We start from the raw sequence: 21,813 nt of genomic DNA, 5'->3' as shown, positions 1-21,813 counted from the left end.
TTGGTTTACTTTCCCTTTTCTATAGGTTTCACTTTGGTTTTTGCTCCTGATATCCCAAGAGCTGGCTACTTCGTGTGCCTCCACCATTATCTAGACCATGCAAGCTACTGCATCAAATTATTGCTGTGGCCACTGGCAATTAAGGGGTGGGCTGTTTTGATGAGTGCTTCTTTCCTTACAACTCAAAACTTTGGACTCTAACGTCTCATGTTTTTCCCAATGACTACCACCCAGCACATTTCAAAAGACAGTCTTTTCACATCCTCCAAAATCTGTAAATACTTTCCCCTGCCTCTTTTTTACCCTTTCATTAAACTGTCTATATTTCACTTAAGGCTCAGCCTTGAGGTGGACTTTTGTCCATGACTAGAGCCTCCTCTGTAAATCAAAAAAATCAATAATAGACAATGAGAGGTTTGAAGAAATAAGTACACATCAAATATAGCAGGGAGCCAGCAAAAAGTTTCAACTGCTTATATGTGAATAAGCAAATATATCTAGTGATAGATATATGGAGACAATCCTGCAAGGTTCATTGTGCTGTGTAGGAAGAAACATCATTTTAGATATGGGCAAAAAAGAGATACATACAGAGTATTCTATTTTCTTTACAGTAGTTCATAGTACTTTCTGAGTTAGTAAACTAATTGTTTAGTAAAGGTGGTAAATAATATTATGGGCATACAGAGCATTGTTTACTATAAACTAAGTAATTCCTGTATCCTTAACAAACTCACTACAGTACTATACAGCAAAATCCACTTCAAGAAGTCATAAAGAACTACTACACACTGGCAAAATGCAAATGACTCACACACTCACAAACCTCATTTTAAATTCCTATACCACAAATCACTTCTAGTATGCTGACAAAAAGGTACACTTCCAAATGATATTAAATCATTCTTAATGTCTCCACAATTGGTGCCTGTAGACCCAAGAGCAGTGGTAAACTTTACTTACAAATAAATTTTCAGCACATTTTGAGTATAAACAAACTATTAGAGTATTCAGATAATCAATACCAAGCACCTATTGGATAGTCATATGCTAAGCTGGCTGCACAAGTGGGCTTTTCTCTTTCTGTTATCTCCAAAAATGAAAAAATTCTGAATTTCAATCCCATATATTTTTCTAATGACACTATCTCCAAGGTACACTTTTATCCTATTTCAAATTAATCCAGCAGACAGTTTTACAGAAACTGAATGATGATGAACACCGGATGACATATGACATGCCATAAAAACAATTTAGCCAGCTGAGGTAATAATGACAACTTAATTCTAAGGAGAGGGATCTGACCTTTTTTAGTCAGTCATACCTAATGAACAAGATTCAAATGTGGTTACTTGATAATATATCAGTATTTGAATACAACAGAAAATCAATAATACAAATACAGCTAATATTTGTATCATCCTATATCAATGATGTTTAAACTATGGCTAACTGATTGTACGTTTCCCTATCCAGGAAATCATGTAGGTAGAGAGGCACCATCACAGCAGTAGCAGCTGGGAGCTTGAATTCGAAGCAGAAAGATGCAAAGACTGAAAACTTTAAGGCAGCTTGCATTTGTTACTCTACTTTTTTGCTAGAAATAGTCAATCCAGAAATATGGACAGCTTATCCATACAAAAATAATGGGTATCGGGTGTGCAGAGCAGCACAGAACACCACACCACAAGTCAGTCAGCCTTTGAAAAACTAGCTAACTCCTTAAAACCTATGTTAACACCTTGTATGCTGAAAAGTTATTTCAAGATTGTATTAGTTTTTCAGTGGCAAAGGTGTCAAGCAGAGCAGGATAAGATCAAAGAATAAATAAAAGGTACTATTTTGTTTCACCTGCATAGGATTTTCCAAAATAAAGACATATTAAAGACTTCTGAAATTATAAACTTTTAGAATCTATCTCCTGCCTTAAACCCCAAACATGTAAAGCAAATATGAACACCAACAAAAATTCTTTCAACCTACAGAAAAGCTAAAATTTGTGGTATTATGCTTTTTTTCTGCCTACACAATCCTTCATTTCTACTGCTGACCAAAATCACGAGCATCTACCACTAATACACAAGAGGACATCTAGCACATGGCTTATTGATGTAATCTTCCACTGAAAAATTTGCCAAATACACAGGAATAGTTCTGAAGAGACACTGTTTAAGGCATTGCTGAAACTCAGCATGTTGCATCTAAGACATTTGGTTTTTCAAGAAATGATTCTCTGGTAAATTCTTTTATAGAAGCTGCAGTCTCTTCATTCTTTTAACTAACATGCTTGCACCCACATCAAACCAATTTTCTAAAATATAAAAATCAGCAACTTACTCTTCTTGACTATAAAATGAAATTAATAATATTAATTGTACAGTAAGTTACATACAAACCAGTTTAATAAAAACTTAATTAATGTGCCATTCTCCTTCTCCTTCCAAACCAAATCAAGTTTTCCAAAACTGAAACATACAACCTTTATCATATTCAGTTTCAAATACATAAGAAGCTTCAAAACATATTATTAATATGAAGAGTGCCAAAACCAGTTTCAAATATCCTATGACAATAATTTCATGGCCATAACCGGTTCGGAATCATTCTTCAGTGCCAAAAAGGTCTCACTGGAATACAGTGTTGCAGTATCCTTACTTGACAGGTTCTAAGCTACATGGTTTTCTGCACCTTAACACATTGATTTTTCTGTAAGTTGGTATGACTTGCCTTCTTTAAACTGGTGGTCATTTAAACATTCTTTGCTAAACAATAATCTTTCATAACACTCATTTAGGTTAGTATGTTTGGGCCATGTTTTGATGCAATTTTCTCTTTTCAAATGTGATTATAAACAATATCATGCTATTATGGACTCCTGTGGTGTAGTGGTAAGCGTTCCTGGCCATGACACATTCACGGGCTGCCCAGGGTTGAGCTCATATGTTCGAACCTTGGTTGTGGCAGTCAGTCCACAGTCAAACCAGGGGTTGGTCGATAAAATGGGTACCTGGCTCAGGCTAGCATTAATGAGTTGACCTTGATTAGGGCCTCAGCTGCCCATGCCATCTGAGCTAATACAACAAAAAAAAGTACGTTTGTAGTATCTGAGAGGTCTCCACACAGTAATACAAACATCCTGACATTAAGCAGCTGGTAAAAACCTCCATAGTGGGTTATGATGATGAAAATTTTTGAGACCAGTAAATACCTTTGGGTTAAGCTTTGAATTCAGTCAAGCCATGCTCATATCACATATTTTGTTTGGTATACCTGATGCACACTCTACATTAATTTCAGAAGCTTGTCTATCCCTAAACTTTATTGTGGAACCCTTAAACCTAACAGACTGGGTAAACCAAGCAAAGATATGTTCAGAAAGTTCTTGAAGTTCTCCACTGAACAGATCAAAATGTTTCTGGTTGATGCATGGTGATGTTTCTAGACCCCTGATATTTACATTGTTTTTTCTAGCTGTATCATGAATCCTGACTTCAGAGATGATATCTTAAAAAAACCAGTGCTTTTTGTGCCAAAAACAAATATCTTTTGAGTGCAGACTGAGAAACATGCCTCTCAGAATTTCCATTGAGCATATCATGATACATCTCTCCCTGTACTGAAGAGTAGTAATGTCGAAACTGCAGCCTTCCCTCCAACTGTTAAGTGTGCTTCATTCATTCTTTACCCTCCAACTCTTTTTCATGGCATGAAAGTAAACATACATCTGTAAGCCTCTTACTCATTGTAGTCATACGGAAGCATTTTACTCCTTGTAGTCAGACAGAAACACTCTTTTTCTACCTTATTACTCTCATTCTAGGTCTTTAAGCGACTAAATCAAAGTCCATGCTCAGCATTATCATAAACATACAGTTATCTCTCATTTATGCCAGGGGTTGCATTCCTATAAAAGGCTAATATGAGCAAATTTGGTTTAAAAGAAGACAGGTTTCTACAGCCAAAGCAGAGTTCAGTTCCCAGCTGATACCTAAGTACCCTTTCAAAAAAGATTCTGTCCTGTATCATATTTTTATGCAACATTAATTGCAACTGAAATGCAAAACACTGTAAATGCTACTGAATGAATCGTATAAGTAAGTACACTGTATTCAACAATACATTATCTTTTTTGCATGAGAAGAGGCTGACATCAGGCAAGTATATAGAGCTACAGGGTTGCATGAGGAGAGGGTGATGTAGATACTGGACTTGATGTTTCATGCACAGCCAACCACCTAGGCTCCCTCATTATTCTCTACTCTTTTAATTACTTCTAATTTTATTTCAAGGGTACATGAGAAGGGCGGATAACTAAACACCTGATGGTCTATATAGAGATTACTTACTGAATAACAGTAATTATCCCAAATTCTTAATCTATACAGACAAAGACAAAAAAGTAAAGCAGAAGTCTCCTTCCCATCCATCACTCCTGACACATCAGCTAGCAGGAACAGCTTCTTCATTTGGAAAGCGTTTGTAGTACATTTCGGGAATGCCATGTCATCAACAAAGAGATCAGCTTTGCTTCATTGTACTATCTGCAAGTAAATATTTTTCTAACGCATCTTATTGGCTTATTGTTCCTGCTATGTTTCATCTTTCCATTAATCACAATGCAGTGCCATTACATCACTTTTAAACCAACAGACTTTATACTCAGTAGTTACTCATTCAATACAACCAAACACCATTTTTCTTTCTTATTCAAGTCTTTTACAAGACTCTACAGTGTCAAGAGTCAAACAAACAAGCCTTCTACAACTCTTTCATTAGCTAATATCATCAGAATTATCACCTTTTCTCATGTGCTGTAGGTAAATGCTGCTTTCAGTAGATCTCATCCATTCTTTTAAAATTCAAAACACAACAATTCAACCCTGGGCATCCCACATAAATCTACTTACTAAAATTATTTTTCTTGTTAATAGTTTTTCTGTATCTACAAAAGGTCTTAGTTGCCCCTGCATGTAGCAATGCTCTTCTTTCACATCTCTTAATCAGAGTGGAATATAAAAAGTTTTCTGCCTTTATTATCTCACCTGATATCCCCTCTCTTTGACTAGCCTTCTCTTGTTATAAAGGAAATACAGTGTCTGCAAAAAACCTTGTCTATCTCCCCAGACATTACATTATCTCTCCTTTGGCCTTGACTGCCTTCTGCAGACATCTGGGCATGGAACTGGCAAGGTTCCTGAAGGACTTTAAGTCCACACTTTAGGTCCACAGGGTCTTGATTTGCTGAATGAGGTGAGGCACTGATGAAATGTTGCAGGAAGCAGCCACCTGATCATCCATTCTGAGTGACCACAGCACCTAGAATCTCATGTCTACTCACATTTTCTTGGTTCCAGACAAGAATTCGGACTTTCTCCACCTTAGAAAGGTAAAAGCTTACCAACTTGAAGCACAGGTGGAAGAAATACAGTGCCCAGAAGCGAAATTCCCCAAATGAAGTGGCACCCTGGAAGAGTAGAGAAAGAACATTGTTCCCTCAAAATAGCCTGAGGCATACTGAGGTGGGTTACAGGTGCTCATACCATTAAGAAACACTTGTCTCAGTAAGCAGATGTATATAATTTCGCCCAGAAAGCACCATAAGTTTGTACCCACAACAGACCTTAGCAACGTATCGCATCTGAAAACATATTGGGGGGAGACAAGGCTTTTTGCGAACACTGTACTTTTGCCACTGCTCCGGTAAGAATTCTGAGTGCGTCTCAGCCATTAAGGCTTGTGAAAAATGAGTTGCTGCTGCTTCCCAAAGTTTCTTTGTGGAAATCAGCCATACAAGGGATGACCATAATGAAACCTCCCTCTTTCTTCAGAAAGTGAAACAAGAAACTGGTATTCTCTTCCTTCTTTCATTTTTCCATCTTCCTATAATCTTTCTGATTTTAAGAGTCAGATATACAAATGTCTGAGGAGCTCAGATTAATTTCACATATTCTTTTCCTCATAGCCTTCATTTTTTCCTTTATCTAAGATGGCTCTGACATGGGCATTTTTTTGCCTATGCCTATACTTTGTTGACTAAAGAAAAAATGCACTTTTGACAACTCCACAGCTTTAGCTATCATGGGCAACTTCTTGAGATTAGGCAAAGGTCTAGAACAGTGGGGTATTTAACTATCTTTAATCATTATCCTAGGGCATAGGGGATAGGTATATTGCCTATGTATATCCTAAATGTTGAAAAAGGTGACTAACTGGGTCAGGAGCTCCTCTCATCCCATATACTTTACAAGAGAAGGAAAAGAGAGAGGACTTAAGCAAGGATTTCCTCCTCTATGACTCAGTCATCTGTTCTAGACACTATTTTGCTCACATGGGAAATAGCAGTGTTGCAAGAGAGAAGGAAGTTTCACCATGAGCAAAAAAAAGTACAATCAACACATGCTCTCTAAACCACCACTCTTCATATACCCGTAGTGATGGCATCCTGATCAGCATCACTCAGTTTCACACTCCAAAACCCTCCTGCCTATCTCCATCAACCTCTGTTACTTATCAACATCCAGGCTGCCCATTACATTGGGTTGCAGGCTTCACAATCCTACCAGTGATGTCACGAGGCTGCTGAGGTACTTGACTGTGAACATCTTCATCTTCATCACTATCTGAATCCACATTATTATCTGAGTCACTTGAGTCTGTGTAAACTCCTAATCCTGGCAGAACTGCAATACACTGAAAACTAGACTTTCCACTAACTGGAATGACTGATGTGGTATTTCTTTTAATGGGTGATTCTGAAAGTTCCTTGTTAGGTACTTCTGTAACTTCTTTGCTTGCTGATTCTGAAAAAATAAAAATAGAATATACATGAAATATTAGAGCAACTAAACAAGAAAACACAGCAGCAAAATATACTAAAGGAAAAGAAAAAAACAGCATTATATGCCTAAACCAGGTTGTAACTTACATTCTCTTCCATAATTGTTCAGCAGTGCCCTACAATCACCCATCTTCAATCATGCTCTAACAAGAGAAGTAATAAATGACCATGGTGATATTATACAGCTTTAACACATTCGAATATTTATGTCAAACCACTCACTCATACCTCTATCTACTTTTACACAAGTAACTTATTTTAAAATAGCTCTTAACAGCATGCACATACATCTACATACACCAAAATGATTCATAATTCTGTGAGTCATTTCCATATCAAATTAATTTGTCATATGCTGAACACACTTTCTTCCTTTTTCAAGAATATACTCCTTTACCTGGCTTTTTTTTTTTTCCCAAAGGAAGGAACAGAGAAGGGGGCTGGGTGAGGATGTTTCCTCAGAGGCCCAGTCCCCTGTTCTTAATGCTACCTCGCTGAGGCAAGAAATGGCGAATAGTATGAAAGAAAAGACCTGGCTGATGACAGAGCATCCAGTCTACATGCCCTATTCCCTTCCCAAATCCACCTTTTTTCTCACCTACAAATTCATCACTTCTTTTAACATAATCAGTCACATTCCTCACATATTTTTTCATACATATTTGCCATTTCCCGTGTTAGCAAGGTAGCATTAAGAACAGAAGACTGAGCCTACGAGGGCAAATCCTCACTTGGTCCCCTTCTCTGTTCCTTCTTTTGGAAAAGTAACAAACCGGAGGGGAGGATTTCCAGCCCCCTCCCCTTTTAGTCGCCTTTTACGATACACAGGAAATACATGGGAAGTATTCTTTCTCCCCTATCCCCAGGGATATCCTCACATATTAAGTACATCTATTCCTTTGCAATTCATACAATTATCTTAAATCATCTTTATCTTTATATACTGGAAAAGTGCCTGTTCAAGGTTACACCACAAGTGGAAAGTCACCTTTGCTGAGGCTGTATCATTGGGAGTACAGTCTCATCAGAAAACTTCCCAATCCAAAAAGGTTTACATTTCTCTATCATTAGAAGTAGTCCAGCCTTCAGGAATGTCTTGAGTAACATAAGGTTTCTTTCAGAGGCTCTGTCCTAGGGTAATCGTAAAATCAATTTTGGCATACCTTATTCAGACCTCCAATGATACTGTATAATAACCTTCGCCAAAACATAAACTCACCTGTTTTTGTCTTTTTGGAATCATCTGTTTCTTCTATGTTCTTATCATCATCACTGCCCTTCCTTTTTATTGCCCCAGCCAAGAGAGAGAGGTGCGATGACTTTTTGCTTCCTCCAATACTTTTTCGCATTTCTGCAGCTTTCAGATCTGCTCTTATTTCATCTTCAGCAACATTTCTTTGCATTGCAGACACTTTTTTCCTGCAAAATATATCAATTTGACAGGATCTTAATGCTTTTCACCTTATTCCATTCCAATTTCTTAATTACCCTACTGAGAGAAAAATGTTAAGCAGCACAAACACACCATCAATCATTGCAAGAACAGACAGAGAGATCCAAATACAAATACCATAATTCAGTAAGTCTATTCCCATATCCCTTGTCCTGTACCTGATAGTAAATGGCAAACACTGGCTATAACACAATCAAAAGCCTTTCCCCTTGTCCTGTACCTAAGAGTAAATGGCAAACAATGGGCTATGAAAAAGAGGGCAAATGAAAGTTGGGATGAGCAAGTATCAGTAAACTTTATGGGAAAATATGATGATGTTCTGGAACGAGGTAAATAGTATACAAAAAACGAGAGAATAAATGGGAACATCAGAGAAGGGGGAAAAAGGGGAAGTGATAATCAGTACTGAGGAAGTGAGGAGATGGAGTGAGTATTTCGGAGGACAGATGTAGGGTGTTTGGGTTGGGGAGGTGTACAAGGTAAGAAAGTCGTGGAAAATGGTCAGGGGAATAGAAAAGAGGTAGAAAAAGCCTTGTGTAAGACAGAATGTGGTAAGGCAGCTGGAGTGACTGTGTTGTTGATATGTTAGTTAGGATTTTCAAAGTATGTAGGGATCATGGTGAGGTGCCTGAGGTCTGATGAAAAATACATGAATGGTGCCATAGTATTAAGGCAAGGGTGACAAAGGTGAGTGTCTGAACTACATAAGTTTGCTGAGTGTACATGTTCCTGAGTATGAAAGCATTCACATCGCATCAGACTGGGTAGAAGCAATGTGGTTTCAAAAGAGGTAGAGGATGTTTCAATAATGAGTTTACTTTAAAGAATGTGTGAGAAATATCTTAAGAGAATGTGAGAAATACCTTAGAGAAACAGAAGGGTTTGTATGTGAAATTTATGGATCTGGAGAAAGCATATGATACAGCTGATAGATATGTCTTGTGAAGATCTTAAGAATATATGGTAAGGGAGGATTGCTACTACGTGCAAATAGAAGTCTTTATCAAGATTGTAATTCAAGTGTGCAGTATACACATGGATGAGAAAGAAACTTTTGAAGAAAACAATAACTGGACATTTAACTATTCTGGTAATCTATATACTCATACCAAACGATTCCTCTACTTTTCATCAAAATCAACAAATTCCCTTTGTTTGTACTTCTGCATTTCACTGAAAGACTGAATCAAAGGAGAGACAGACAGATGAACTGACTGACAATGAATGAATAAGGGGAAAACTTTTCATAACCTCAGTAAATCTTTAGTTACCTACCACTCATTCAGTTTCCGTAATTTACAATATTTCAAACCTCTGTATCAACAAATCCAAAGAAAATGAGATTCTTAACCTGTATTCAGCTATGGCAGAATTTTCTTCTGTGCGAACTCGTATCTCCTCCTGTAGCTTAGTGCGGTCAACAAGCTCCAAGAAGTCCACCTCATCATCCTCTAGTCCTCTCACCATGTTTTTGAACCTGCACGAAAATGCTCATAAGGCCATCAATTACATTACAATGGAGGGAATAAATACAGATGGCAGCAAACTCTTCAGCCATTGAAGCAAAACTGTAGTAGTAGTATTGGATCTATTTTTTGTTCCACTGATCACTCCTCTCTTTCCTTGTTCACATTCACACTTAAAATTACTTAATAATCTGCCATACACTCTCAAAATTCATGCTATCCTCCAGAAACTCTTATTTACCCTTTCCCTACCATCAACGGATACCTTTGTTCTTCCTCCCTATATCTTTTCTTTTCCAGATTTCTACTTTCCCTTCTATATAATTACAAAGAAAGCTTTTACTCTTACTCACACACTACATTTCTAGCAAGAAAGTAACACTTCTCTTGAGATATCACTTTCATCGAACCCCATTCACATAGAAATTTTCTAAATATTATTACAAGGCCTTTTAACTGCACCCTCTCTAGGATATTACTGTAATCAGAAGCTCAAGAGTATGAGGGAAGAATGTCTATATACCATCCTGATATCTAAGTGGCTAAAGGCATAAATGACAGCATGTATGTAATATACTTTCATCTGAATTACTAAATAAGCTACTTACACAATATGCAGATACTACATAACAAATCAGAAATGGCTGTGACCTGGACACTGACAAATTTTCCATATTTCCCAATATAACTATATTGAAAAAATACAGTAAAAAGTCTACCTTTTTAATTTTCTTTTATGTTGAAGGCTGGAGGCATGGACAAAAGTTCATATCAAGCCCAGGCTTTAATCAAAATATAAAAATGTTAATGAAATGGAAAAAAAAGAGATGAGGAAAAGTACTCATGTACTCATGAGTTCTGGAGGAAATGAAAAACCTGTCTCAAAAAGTGCCAAGTCATAGTTACTGGGAAAGACATGAGGGAGTAAAGATTTCCAAAATTTCAAGATGTAGGGAGAGAAAGTTATCAAAACAGCCCAGCCTTGAGGTGCCAATGGCTAAACAGTAATTTATGATGTAGTAGCTTACTGAGTATTGCATGGTCTATCTAATGGTAAGGGGCACAAAAGCGGCCACCTCTCCAAGGAAAAACCAGAGTAATACCCACAGAAGAGCAAAATTACCATTTTTCATTGCAGTGGAGGTTAAGTGGATCAAGTTTTAAGATTAGCTTGAGAAAGTTCATAAATAGGACCTCTTTAGACTTAACTCTGTCTAGTAGGGATGCAGAGTTAGAACAACCCTAGATGTGAAAGCAGTACCCCATACAAGGACTTTTCAATCTTTTGTATGCTAAGATTGTCCTACACTTTCTCAACAGTATAATAGTATACTTTCCATATCTTTCCTGTTCTAAGTTTATGCAAAAATGTCATAACACTCATAAGTAATGTTTAAAATAAAAAAATTTACCTTAAAGTCTTTAGAAAGTTTTCCAAATTTCTAATATCTGGATTCTTTATGATGTGTTGTATCATGGTTTCAAAATATTAAACCTTTTATGAAAGAGTGCTGAATGGCACTACAAGTAGTTCTCCAACATGCATGATATGAGTGACTACAAGGGAAAAACACATCCATCTATCTACATCTCTGATGCCTATTCCTCCCAGGAACTCCCATCAAAGGGGAGGCCACAGTACGTCTCCACTTCTCCCTTGCATACACCATTCCACATATTCTTCCTCCATTTCTCTTCCACTCTATTCCCCTAAGTCACAGGTGGTCTTATTCTCACACCCACCCCTATAATTGTCCTATTATACACTCTCCTTGTAGACTCCATGTCTTGCATTCTTTCCACATGCCCAAACCAACTAAAAATTTTACATTTCACCCACTACATTTCACAACATATTTCCTTTGTATTCCCTACCCCATCATTCCTTTCTTCATTCCATCTAGTCATATCACATGCTCCTATACGGAAGCACTATTCTTCAGATCTCTGCCCAGCAGGTGCAAAGATGAACTGTTCACAATGAACAAAATAATGTCTATTGCACATCTTTTGAAAGATATGTTAATGCCTCATTGTTCATCAAGTTTTCATTATCATTCTCTTTTATTGGTAACCAGGCAAGACCAGAATATTTTCACTCTTCTTTTCAGATAATTGTTACTTGTTAATCAAACTACAGATCAAGCAAGTTAAATCTGCAATTCAACTGCAGTACATTTCCTCAGTTCTTTTTCTATACCTCTGTAAATTTTCATCTTTTCAATCGAAAGAAACACATAAATTTGATACAGTTCATCTACGTTAACTTATGTATGTATAATTGGATATCATTAAAAAAAAGACATAACTAGCAACTCCTGTCTGCCAATCAGCACCTTTCTTTTATACAAAAGGAGACAATAACTGGTTCTTTGATAAAAGTGTGCATTATTAAATTGTTGCCAGAGGCCTCCACAAGCCATGACAATATGAATCATCAGTTTTAGATTAGCATAAATGTCTAAGTAATATTCTATACTCTTCATTTCTACATAATACAGTACTTACATGTTAATCAAACTACACAACATTGCAAGCATACAAGCAAGGAACATCTGCTATTCAGTTGCAGTACATTTCAAGTCATGTTTTATGCCTCTGTAAATTTCAATTTTACAATCAAGAGTAACAGATGAGTGAGTAACAGTTCATTCATGCTAACTTAAATATGCATAATTGGATATTATAAGAAAAATAAGTATTAAGCAGCACTTGTAAACAAATCACCATACCTGTTACAAACAGAGATGTGAACCGGCTCACTAATAAACATGTTTACCATACAAGGATTACTAGATGTCTCCACAAGCCATGACAACATGACTCATTACTTTTTTCTGAAACTGTATATCTAAACATATCATATCAAAATAACAGAATTTCTGAAATGATGGAGGATACCTCAGCTTACATTCCATGAGTAAGGCAGTTTATATTCAGTAAGTACAAATATAAACATTGCAGTAGTGCCTCTAACCTTAATGGCAATAACAAAGCCTGAAGATTTTTATTTTCATTTTCATTCAATCAAGTACTTACATGTTAATCAAACTACAGTACAAGCAAGGAACACGTTATATGTTTGAAATACATTCCCTCAGCTCTGGTTCTATGCCTCTGTAAATTTTCATTTTACAATCAAACGTAACAGATGAGTTTGTAATAGTCCATTCATGGTAACTTAAGTGTGCAAATTTTGAAATCTTTAGAAAAAGAAGTAATAAGCACCTTTCTTTTAGCTATTCACCATATCTGTTATAAATGGAAACATTGCTGGTTCACTGATAAAAGTGTTTACAACAAGATAGTTGCCAGATGCTAACACAACAAGATCTATTACATTTTTCTGCAACTGTACTTTCAAACATCTCAAAAATATTTATTATATTATCATACCTAATCACCATCTCCCGCGTTAGCGAGGTAGTGCAAGGAAACAGACGAGGAATGGCCCAACCCATCTACATACACATGTATATACATAAACGCCCACACAAGCACATATACATACATATACAAAGTATACATATATATAAATACACAGATATACATATATACACATGCACATATTCATACCTGTTGCCTTCATCCATTCCTGTCGCCACCCTGCCACACATGAAATAGCATCAATCCCCCCACCTCCAGCGAGGTAGCACTACAATATGACAAAAAAGGCCACATTCGTTCACACTCAGTCTTTAACTGTCATATGTAATGCACCGAAACCACAGCTCCCTTTCCACATCAAGGCCCTACAGACCTTTCCATGGTTTACTCCAGATGCTTCACATCCCCTATTTTCAATCCATTGACAGCACGTCCACCCCGGTATACCACATCGTTCCAATTCACTCTATTCCTTGCATGCCTTTCACCTTCCTGTATGTTCAGGCCCCGGTCATTTAAAATCTTTTTCTCTCCATCCTTCCACCTCCAATTTGGTCTCCCACTTCTCCTTGTTCCATCTACCTCTGACACATATACCCTCTCTGCCAATCTTTCCTCACTTATTGTCTCCATGTGACCAAACCATTTCAACACACCCTCTTCTGCTATCTCAACCACACTCTTTTTATTACCACAAATCTCTCTCATCCTTTCATTACTTACTTGATCAAACCACCTCACACCACATTGTGTCCTTAAACATTTCATTTCCAACACATCCACCCTCCTCCACAAAACTCTATCTACAGCCCAAACCTTGCAACCATACAACATTACTGGAACCACTATTCCACCAAACATAGCCATTTCTGCTCTTTGAGATAATGTTCTTGCCTTCCACACATTTTTCAATGCTCTCAGAACCTTCGCCCCCTCCCCCAACCTGTGAATCACTTCTGCTTCCATGGTTCCATCAGCTGCCAAATCCACTCCCAGATATCTAAAACACTTCACTTCCTCTAGTTTTTCTCCATTCAAACTTACCTCCCAATTAACTTGTCCCTCAACCCTACTGAACCTAATAACCTTGCGTTTATTCACATTTACTCTCAGCTTTCTTCTTTCACACACTTTACCAAACTCAGTCACCAGCTTCTGCAGTTTCTCACCTGAATCAGCCACCATCACTGTATCATCAGCAAACAGCTGACTCACTTCCCAAGCACTCTCATCCACACCAGACTGCATAGTTGCCCCTCTCTCTAAAACTCTTGCATTCACCTCCCTAGCAACCCCATCCATAAACAAATTAAACAACCATGGAGACATCATGCACCCCTGCTGCAAACCGACATTCACTGGGAACCAATCACCCCTCTATTCCTACTCATATACAAGCTTTACATCCTTGGTAAAAACTTTTCACTACATCTAACAACTTACCTCCCACACCATATACTCTTAAAACTTTCCACAAAGCATCTTTATCAACCCTATCATATGCCTTCTCCAGATCCATAAATGTTACATACAAATCCATGTATTTCTAAGTATTTCTCACATACATTCTTCAAAGCAAACACCTGATCCACACAACCTCTACCACTTCTGATACCACATTGCTCTTCCCCAATCTGATGCTCTGTGCATGCCAATCCTCAGGCACCTCACCATGATCCATACATACACTGAATATCCTTACCAACCAATCAACAACACAGTCACCTCCTTTTTTAATAAATTCCATTGCAATACCATCCAAACCAGCCACTTTGCCGGTTTTCATCTTCCACAAAGCTTTCACTACCTCTTCTCTATTTACCAAATCATTCTCCCTGACCCTCTCACTTCGCACACCACTCCGACCAAAACACCCTATATCTGCCACTCTATCATCAAACACATTCAACAAACTTTCAAAATACTCGCTCCATCTCCTCACTTCATCACTATTTTTTATTACCTCCCCATCAGCCCCCTTCCCAGATGTTCCCATTAGTTCTCTTGTCTTATGCACTTTACTTACCTCCTTCCAAAACATACTTTTATTCTCCCTAAAATTCAATGATACTCTCACCCCAACTCTCATTTGCCCTCTTTTTCACCTCTTGCACCTTTCTCTTGACCTTCTACCACTTTCTTTTATACATCTCCCAGTCATTTGCACTATTTCCCTGCAAAAATCATCCAAACGCCTCTCTTTTCTCTTTCACTAGCAATCTTACTTCATCCCACCACTCGCTACCCTTTCTAATCTGTCCACCTCCCACCTTTCTCATGTCACAAGTATCTTTTGTGCAAGCCATCACTGCTTCCTTAAACACATCCCATCCCTCTCCCACTCCCCTCACATAATTTGCTCTCACCTTTTGCCATTCTGCACTCAATCTCTCCAGGTACTTCCTCACACAAGTCTCCTTTCCAAGCTCACTCACTCTCACTACTCTCCTCTCCCCAACATTCTTTCTTCTTTTCTGAAAAGCTCTACAAATCTTCCCCTTCTCCTCCACAAGATAATGATCAGACATTCCTCCAGCTGCCCCTCTCAGTACATTAACATCCAAAAGTCTCTCTAATGCCTATCAATTAACACGAAATCCAATAACGCCCTCTCGCCATCTCTCCTACTCACGTACGTATACTTATGTATATCTCTCTTTTTAAACCAGGTATTCCCAATCACCAGTCCTTTTCCTGCATATAAATCTACAAGCTCTTCACCATTTCTATTCACAACACTGACATCCCATGTACACCAATTATACCCCTCAACTGCCACATTACTCACCTTTGCATTCAAATCACCCATCACTATAACCTGGTCTCATGCATCAAAGCTGCTAACACACTCACTTAGCTGCTCTCAAAATACTTGCTTCTCATGATCTTTCTTCTCATGACCAGATGCATAGGCACCAAAAATCACCCATCTCTACCCATCCACTTTCAGTTTTACCCATATCAATCTAGAGTTTACTTTCTTACACTCTATCACATATTCCCATAACTCCTGCTTCAGGAGGAGTGCTACTCCCTTTGCTCCTGTCCTCTCACCAACCCCTGACTTTACTCCCAAGACATTCCCAAACCACTCTTCCCCTTTACCCTCGAGCTTTGTTTCACTCAGAGCCAAAACATCCAGGTTCCTTTCCTCAAACATACTACCTATTTCTCCTTCTTTCTCATCTTGGTTACATCCACACACATTTAGACACCCTAATCTGAGCCTTTGAGGAGGATGGGCACTCCCCGTATGACTCCTTCTGTTTCCCCTTTTAGAAATTTAAATACATACTGAAATTATAGAGAACACCTTTGTTTACACAAAATGAGGAAAGCAGTTTATATTCAACGAGGAGGAAAGCAAACATTGCACCAGTGGCTAAAACCCTGAACAGTGCAGAAGATGCCAGCCTGTGCTCGGCAAATGAGAAGGAAATGCACTCATTGCAACTACAGTCCTTGCAGTATATATGGGAGGGTTGAATGAAAAGATACATTTAAGAATCTATTAACTGTTAACTGAATCTGCTTGCACCAGAGGAGAATTCTTAAATATGTAAGAGAGACAATGGACTAGTCCTTATTGATACCCACATGCAAGGACTGAAAATGCTGAGCCTGGGTAACATGATTAATCATCCTTTACACAGCAATTAGCTATCTTCTTGTGGTTAGCTGTTTGCATTGGTTTTGGAAACCACTACTACTGAATCACAGTCTGAGGAACTTACCATGAACTTTAAAGTAAGAAATTTGGAAAAGGATCATGGGTAAAAGTACCCTCATCCTCTTGTTATGAACAGAAAACAAAACTGAAAGTAACCAAAAACAAACTGGCAGTGTTTAAGCAAAAGTTCGCAAAATATTTAAGAATGACTGGAAAGCCAAAATATACCAAACATTACTCATGACACAATAACAAAGGGTAAGACAGCCAAACCTGCCTTACTTCAGATAAAAAACATGCATCTGCAGGGTCTAACAAAGGTATTCTAACTACTCACTATGAAGATATGGCATAAAGTTCTTTGCTTTAATTTTCCATAAAGTTTCATTTAGATATCAAATTCATCAATGCTTAAAGAATTTCTTCTTCAATAGGCAGTATAAATTTCTGAGCCTTTCCTAATTCAAACTTTCATCATCTTAGTTCCACTGGCTTATCACAAAAGATACCTAATCTTCAAAGGATTTCATAAAATCCATTGGACTAAAAAGCTCGAACTGCATATTCTATTTTGATCCATTACAAAGAGACAAGCTGGGTAAGATAAAAAAAAAATTTCCCAAGTCAGGATAAGACAAGGATACAAAAATTCTTTAGAGAAAAATATGTTTTGAAACTCAGGATAAGGCAAGAATTGTACATGTACTGCACCAGTATTTACTAACAGTTTGCACCACTAAATGATATACATAGATAAGCTTCAGATCTGCCAAGAAGATATTACAGGCAGTAATGATGTCAAACAAAATTGCTCCCAATGCCAATGATACATTCTACATTTTTAAAATTATCTAATGTAAACGATGATCTCTGACAGCATGTTACTTCATAATTTTCAAATCCTGTGACTCCTGAAGTCTCACTGTGTACTGTCTTTAGGATAATAACAGTTACAGACAAGATACACTGCTTTGCAATAGGTCTTTATTATTGGTACAAATCACAAAATTAAAATAACTGGCACTCATTCATTGTTGAATAAATAAAAATAAACTCTGAAAAACAAAATCCGGTCAATACTAACTTGTGAGCCTCATCGTATTCTTCTTGTTTCTTCTGCCTCTGTTCCTGAAGGCGGTCATACAAGGAACGAGAGTCTGGAGGGGGCTCTTCTGGGGCCTCAACAGGGTCTAACTCACTTCGAGATTTTTCCCAGTTCTCTTGGCGGACACGCCGACGCTCTGCCACTTCCTTCTCACTAATGAAGCCACTACTCATCTTCTCACCTGCAGATATGGTTTCAAAATTAAATGCTACTAGAATTAACCCATGCAGATCACAAATTTCAAGCTTTGGACTGCATCACAAAAGAATTGCAATCTGAAGTTTTTCAAAAATTCTCATACTAAAACATGAACAGAAAAAAAAAATTTTCTCATTCTTTTTGTAAAAACTGTTTCTTTAAAATTTTACCTTACTTGGTCAAAGTCATTCCATTAACTTTTTCTTTCTTTTATAATATATCTGACTAGTTAACCATACCACCAACACAACCTAGGAAAAGCTGTCAAAACCACAGTGCAACGGTTTCCATGGTTTCTCTTTTGCTCCTGACAGCAGCTTAGGCTGCATGTTCTGTGGGGTGCCAGCCAACCAAAAGGGAAAAGAAAGGATACATAATTTACATTAGATGAATGTATGCATCTGTACATGGGCAGCATTGCATTGCAAATTAGGAAACTTCATGCGAAACCCTAATTGACCCTCAACAAAAAAATATTTTTGAAATAGCCTCTATAACATTTGGTTTATGTTATCATTTTTCAACTGAAGGAACATCACAGGGTGTTTGCCTTCCCTTAACATTTTAAAAAGACTGAAAGTGGTATTCTCATGAAACAATACAATCATAGCCCTTTTAGATCAAGAAAATCATTACAGAGACAGAGAGATTGGAGGGTGCTAGTGTGAAAGGTGCCACTGCCAAGCTTCTCAGCAAGCAGTCATTCCATGTTCTTCCCAGCAGTACACCACATTAGAACTGGGACTCCGTACTGTAAGTCTCTGCTGCTTCGGAAAGTTAGGAGTTCTGTTGATTTCTATATGTTTTTATATCAATCTACCCAAAATTTCCCCTGATCTTTAAAGACCTTCCCACTATCTATAATGTATCTTTATAGCATAAAAACAGAGAAGTTCTAGAGCAGAAGTACCCCAAAAATAACCCATGGACTTGAAAGTCACATGTATCATTGGACTCCTTGTACTATATATGAAGTGATTTAAACCTAGGGAGCATGATTTGGAGCATTATTTTCTATCCTGTAAGTAATGAATAAACAATAAACAGGTGAGACTAATGAAGGTTATGATAACCTGAGAAAATGTTAGATATAATGAGAGGTTAAACGCAACTAGAAATCAAATGCATTTTTGAAAACCTTACCTAACTTCATTTAAAGTCAAGATTTACTTCAGGTTTTGAAACTGTGGTCAAAACACACCAACAACACTACTGTCATCTTCCTTTCACCCTATTGCCTGCATGCAGCAGAAAAAAGTTAACAGTCAACAAATGTAGCAAACAATCATTCAACAATGCTCTCAGCAAATGGGAGCAAAAGCTCCATAAAATTCTCACATTTTTCAAATAACATTAGAATAAAGCAAATCTATGTTGCTGGGGGAGCGGAATGATAATTAATAAAGTTATTTTCAATTCTGTTTGCTACTCTCAGGAAAAAAAGGTATAAATATGAAGACTAAAGGAGGAGGTGAATTAGACAGATTAAATGTTCGATGGAAAATGAATGTATCATAATCCTCTGGTCTCACTACTACCAATGTCAAACACTTCTTCAAAACCCATAATTATTTCTGTGGTACCCAAGCGTTTAAACTTTACCAAAAACAGAATGCTAAAAATCATGGAGCACTAGTTTAAGTCATCTCCAGTGACTGTATACAGCCTAACAATAAGCATTTTTCCTAATTTATATATCATTCCTGTAATTATTTTAAAGTACGAAATAAACAGACTTACAGTGACACACTCCTGAATTCCTTAACAAGGTTACGCTATTATGAACTTTACTTCAAAAGATATAACATTTTTGCGGGTGCCATAGAGATAAATACACTTCAGAAACAGAATCCAAACTAAAACTAAATTTGCAGATAACTGTAATTCGAAGTTGGTGAAAAGAGGCAAGGTTAAGACAGCAAAAGTGCATGAATTTTACTTGATATTTCCCTAAGACTCTTCAAGATAGTTGACCATGTACGATCAATTATATCAGCAACTTATTACACAACCAGATCAAGTCGTTACCATTAATGATATCAGCCTTGGCAACCACACAACACACAATACATGGGTTACTTCCCAATGTGTCCTAAATGATACGATACATAAATGACGTAACTCTTAGAGTGTACTTCTTACGTGTTCTACGATACCAGTCCTTTAGAATAAGACACCAGGGAGGAGCTGTCTTACATATATGTCTCAGGGAGAACAGATAATCACATTAACTCAGATCAGAAAGGATGCTCCTCGGACCAGATGTTTACCTGAGTGCTTCTCACACCGCCGATAATCTGCCGAAAACTTTTACTTTTGTAAATATACATGAGACTGTCGAAAAATGATAAAATGAATTTGAATATATATATTTCTAATTCTTTTTTAGGTGCAAGAAAAATTCACTGATGAAATCATATAAATGTAGAGGAAAAAATCTGCAATGTGTGAAAAGTTAAGTTGCTTTTGTTAAGCCGCAAACGCTTTTAGCGCCCTATAGTATAGATACATAATCTCATAATGCAAAATGTACCTTTAGTTTATGTTGCCGTTTCCTTTTTCTGTTAATCTGAACACTGGTGTTACCTCATATTGTTTTATTGAGGTACCTAAGTCCTCTTCATTGTTCATGAAATAACACAGGTAGGGAAAATGTTTTATCCCCAACAGATCAGTCTTACGCTGAAAACTTAAAACTACAATTTGATAGACAACATGAGATTTAGGTTACTTGTAGCGAGTTTGAGAAGAGAACAGGGAATTAGAGAACTTGATGAAACATTATTCACAAACCCTGTTTATTGCAGATTTCTTTATTAGTATCATCACTATGAACCTTACACAAAACCTTTGCTCTCATGTCTTGCATTTAGTTTGTTCCCTGTACAGTAATCTCATGAGCTACAACAATTCTAGGAACAAGTTATATAGTCTCCTCCCACCTCTGACACCTCTCTAGTGTCGATAATGCACCACACCAACAAATTCTGGTCAACAATTTGCTGGTAAGAAAATAATCAGGTCAGACTGAGACAAGTCAATTGGAATCAAGTTTATGCTAGAAAGATGAAGGCATTCTGACTAGCTTTTGAGGAAATGCAATGCTGGTACGTAGTACTCACTACAAGTTTTGCTTGCTATATCATACCTTTTCTCTCTGCTTCCACACAAATAACTTAATTATCAACCAGGAGTTCGTGTTTTTTTATCAACTTCCCCGGTTAAGATTCTGCGATTTACTTCAAATATTCTAGCAAAGTCGAGAAAACAGTTGAGTTCTATGCACTTTTACCCGGCACAAATCCATGTAGTCTTCGTTTCCATATGATTGCGGTTTCAATATGAGTAATCGTGTCTCTCTTTACATGACTCTAATTACAGGGTAAGCAATCTTAGTTACTTTGATAATAGTTTCGGGCTTCTTTGGGGGAATAAGGGGTTGTTATACATGACCACTTGTGTGTGTGTCTTCTATACTGTTGTTATACATGACCACTTGTGTGTGTGTCTTCTATACTGTTGTTATACATGACCACTTGTGTGTGTGTCTTCTATACTGTTGTTATACATGACCACTTGTGTGTGCGTCTTCTATACTGTTTTGATCAATCCTTTACTCGAGCACATCGGTATCGATGTTCCTGTTGTCATCTCTCTCTTATCTAAGGAAAATTCTTAGAATTTCATTAAGTTCAG

At 37.3% G+C, this 21,813-nt stretch overlaps 1 protein-coding gene across 7 annotated transcripts; it reads right to left on the bottom strand.

Annotated features, from left to right (window-relative positions):
• Positions 1 to 682: 682 nt before the first annotated feature.
• Positions 683 to 21,680, bottom strand: LOC139757666 (PSME3-interacting protein). 7 transcript variants are annotated; one of them, XM_071678418.1, is made up of 6 exons: positions 20,260 to 21,680; positions 18,288 to 18,449; positions 17,899 to 18,100; positions 9,643 to 9,768; positions 8,058 to 8,257; positions 683 to 6,800 (listed from the first exon to the last, which is right to left on the bottom strand). In XM_071678418.1, exons 3-6 carry the CDS (start codon positions 18,090 to 18,092, stop codon positions 6,511 to 6,513), a joined length of 810 nt encoding a protein of 269 aa, XP_071534519.1. In that variant the 5' UTR covers positions 18,093 to 18,100; positions 18,288 to 18,449; positions 20,260 to 21,680; the 3' UTR covers positions 683 to 6,510. The 7 variants fall into 7 exon arrangements, with proteins under 7 accessions (XP_071534519.1, XP_071534524.1, XP_071534525.1 ...); XM_071678423.1 differs by lacking the exon at positions 18,288 to 18,449 and having other exon boundaries at positions 683 to 4,541; positions 6,561 to 6,800; XM_071678424.1 differs by lacking the exon at positions 18,288 to 18,449 and having other exon boundaries at positions 683 to 4,541; positions 6,561 to 6,800; positions 20,314 to 21,680.
• Positions 21,681 to 21,813: the final 133 nt, after the last annotated feature.

This window comes from Panulirus ornatus, chromosome 27 (genome assembly GCF_036320965.1).
Source record: "Panulirus ornatus isolate Po-2019 chromosome 27, ASM3632096v1, whole genome shotgun sequence".
NCBI classification, from domain to species: domain Eukaryota; kingdom Metazoa; phylum Arthropoda; class Malacostraca; order Decapoda; family Palinuridae; genus Panulirus; species Panulirus ornatus.
Note: the sequence above shows the minus strand (reverse complement) of the source record. Positions and strands in the feature narration are given on the sequence as shown.

What these genes read in the sequence shown, in the direction of transcription:
- LOC139757666 (XM_071678421.1), bottom strand. Translation starts at nt 18,092, where the DNA reads ATGAGTAGTGGCTTCATTAGTGAGAAGGAAGTGGCAGAGCGTCGGCGT. An exon ending in TCTGCCATAGCTGAATACAG is followed by an intron (nt 8,258 to 9,642) that starts GTTAAGAATCTC and finishes TATATTTTGCAG; the next exon opens with GAAAAAAGTGTCTGCAATGC. An exon ending in TTCCAAAAAGACAAAAACAG is followed by an intron (nt 6,801 to 8,057) that starts GTGAGTTTATGT and finishes TTATTTTTTCAG; the next exon opens with AATCAGCAAGCAAAGAAGTT.